This window comes from Anopheles darlingi, chromosome 3 (genome assembly GCF_943734745.1).
Source record: "Anopheles darlingi chromosome 3, idAnoDarlMG_H_01, whole genome shotgun sequence".
NCBI lineage: Eukaryota > Metazoa > Arthropoda > Insecta > Diptera > Culicidae > Anopheles > Anopheles darlingi.
The window spans coordinates 53,297,042-53,299,541 of record NC_064875.1 but is presented as its reverse complement, the minus strand read 5'-3'; the positions used below and the strand labels follow the sequence as shown (position 1 = coordinate 53,299,541).

General features: G+C 46.5%; 1 protein-coding gene across 6 annotated transcripts in view; it reads left to right on the top strand.

Annotated features, from left to right (window-relative positions):
• The window catches only part of LOC125956466 (serine/arginine repetitive matrix protein 2), an 18,043-nt gene that overhangs the window by 7,295 nt on the left and 8,248 nt on the right, over positions 1–2,500 (top strand). For 3 of the 6 annotated variants that reach the window (XM_049688360.1, XM_049688359.1, XM_049688362.1), the window contains exons 1-2: positions 1–2,168; positions 2,377–2,500. The exon at positions 1–2,168 is cut by the window's left edge; the exon at positions 2,377–2,500 is cut by the window's right edge and continues 293 nt beyond it. In XM_049688360.1, the coding sequence (XP_049544317.1) occupies positions 997–2,168; positions 2,377–2,500 (1,296 nt within the window). In that variant the 5' untranslated portion in view covers positions 1–996. The remainder of the gene's footprint in view (positions 2,169–2,376) is intronic. The other 3 variants (XM_049688364.1, XM_049688361.1, XM_049688365.1) reach the window with 1 other exon arrangement.

Here is a 2,500-nt window from a genome sequence, read left to right as displayed (position 1 = left end):
AGCGAGCTGAACTGTCCTTTCGCCAAACCAACCGACATAACCGATTCAGTCTTTTGACAAAATGGACTTACACTAGTTAGCATTTTCACAAGCAACATGTTTGGTCCCATTCCGCGATGCATTTTGTCGGAGATGGCCTTCGCCTATCTATCGCCTTAACATCAGAACATTTTGTGTGAAAATCTGCCGAATGGATGGTGTTTCTTAGTAGCCACCGCCATAATGGCGTGGCAGCGGCAACCGAATGTGTGCAGTTTTGTTAAGTGAAATCGAAACTTTTGGGTGGCATCAATCCGAGGATACAAAAAGATCCTTTACCATGTGATATGGTGGCAGAGAAGCAGTGCGTTGTTGCAAGCGGTAGAATAATGATACGGGTATGCAGTGGACTGTCAGATGTATTGCAGCAACGGAAACGAGCGTCCATGAATCGATAATGAGAAAATGAAAACCTGTACTCCACACCAATTCAAGCAGAGTCAACCTGCTGGTTGCTAGTGGCCTTCTAACAGCACGACATCGACTGTGGTACCTCAACCAGGTGCGGGGGCTGCAGACCGCCTGCTAAGATGAAGGACGAAAAAGTAGATCAAAAGATGCTCCGGTCACATGTTAATTGGAAATCGGAAAAACTATTGGCACAGCAGGTTGTGCCGTCTCCATAAAACCAATCGGCGACATTGCAGCAGCATTGTCATGTGAACCTTGATCCCGTGAATGAACACCGAAAAATCACTGAAAAGTCTTCCAAAACGTAGAATTAAGTCAGTAGCAGTGCCGAACGGCTCGAGATAAGGTTTATTCAGTGTCAAATGAGACGCGTTATTCAACTACAGTAATCCAACTGTCTTCCTGGATACCTAGCTTCGTAAGAATTAGATACAAATTTACACGCAACCATCGTTAAATTCATAGTCTTCCATATGAAATAAGGTAACAAAAAGAGATAGAACAACAACGGGCTTCCAGTTGAAGTTAAAGAATTATCAATCGACGATGAACAAAAAATTATCGCCAGCGGCAAAGTTTCGTCGCCGCCTGGCGGCAATGCAAAAAAAATCAAATACTACGACCGGTGGCCGAAACCGCAAACAGCCGAAAGAGCAATTTTTCGAGCATGATATCCGCTTCAACGTAGACAATTCGCCACCGCAGGACGATTTAGTGGATCCTCCGGACTCGTCCACTAATCCAGAACAAGAATTGGAAAACGTTGCAGAAGAGCAAAATGGGCAGGATTCACATGGTGGGGTTTCCTCGGTCTCAGATTACGAACGTGACCCCTGTTCAGACAGAAAAATCAAATCAGCCATACACCGGAACGATAACCCTAGAAACCCAGAAAACCGCCTCAGGAATAGTAAGACATTTTTACGAAAAAATCGACGTCCGAATGGTCTACCCATGAAGCATCCACGCAAAACCAATGGACCAAGCTGGAACAATAGAAGATTGTTGTTAAAATTGCAACAACAACTAAAGCTGCAAGGACTGTGCATCTCGTCACTAGTGACGATGCCCGCTTCTAATTCAGGTACGGATCCCAAGCGAGCAACGACGGATACCGGTGAAGCAGCCGGTGGGTGTCATCATTGTCATTGCGCATGTGCTATATCGAACCCGGTGAGTACCACCGGTGAACGTCTAGTGGCTGGTCACAAACACGCGACGACGTGCCAGGATGGCGACGGTTGGCCAAATGTTCATGTCAATACACGACGACAACACGGTGCGGTTCCCCAACCAAGAACTCCTTTAAGTTGCAACCTTCAACGACGACCACGGGGTTATCATTCTGAACTCCAAGAGCTGAATTCCTCAGCGAGGGCTTCACGATCGTCATCCTGTGATTCTATTGGTTCGGGTTGGACCAAAGAACGTGCAGCCCTGTGTCAGCTTAGGGAACAGTATCGGGCGGCTTGCAGTTATTCACCGACGCCATCCAGTTGGCAGAACCGCAACCTACACCTTCCCAATCGTCATCATCATCATCATCAGCCTTATCATCACCGTTATTCTCACAATCACCACGGGCAGGAGCAACTGCAACAGCATAAGTTGTGCATTAAAACTACTACCGCCGCAGCTGCAGCGAGACCCACTTCCGCTGGAAGCAAGAGTCCCGCGCTTAGTCCGATTTGCATGCAAGCAATGCATAGCGTAGTCAGGTAATCTCTCGACGGTTTACAAGAATCCCCAGAAGAAGCCGAGCAGTGTATTTTGTTTTATTGAATTATTTTTGTTAAGCACAGATATGCCCAAGTTGCATCGCAGAATTTGTTGTAAATGTGTTTATAACAGATGTACTATAATTGGATAATATATTTGTTTCATCGCTCCCTCTTTCTTTCTCTTATCTATTCTTCTACAACGCAGTGTACGGGAAACGCATCACATTGCCCAAGCCCAGCAGGAGAAGAACGCGAAACTCCGCGATGCGTTCGGCATTTCGCAATACTTTGTGGAGGGAACGAGCTTCGACCAGGACCGAAAGGCGAAG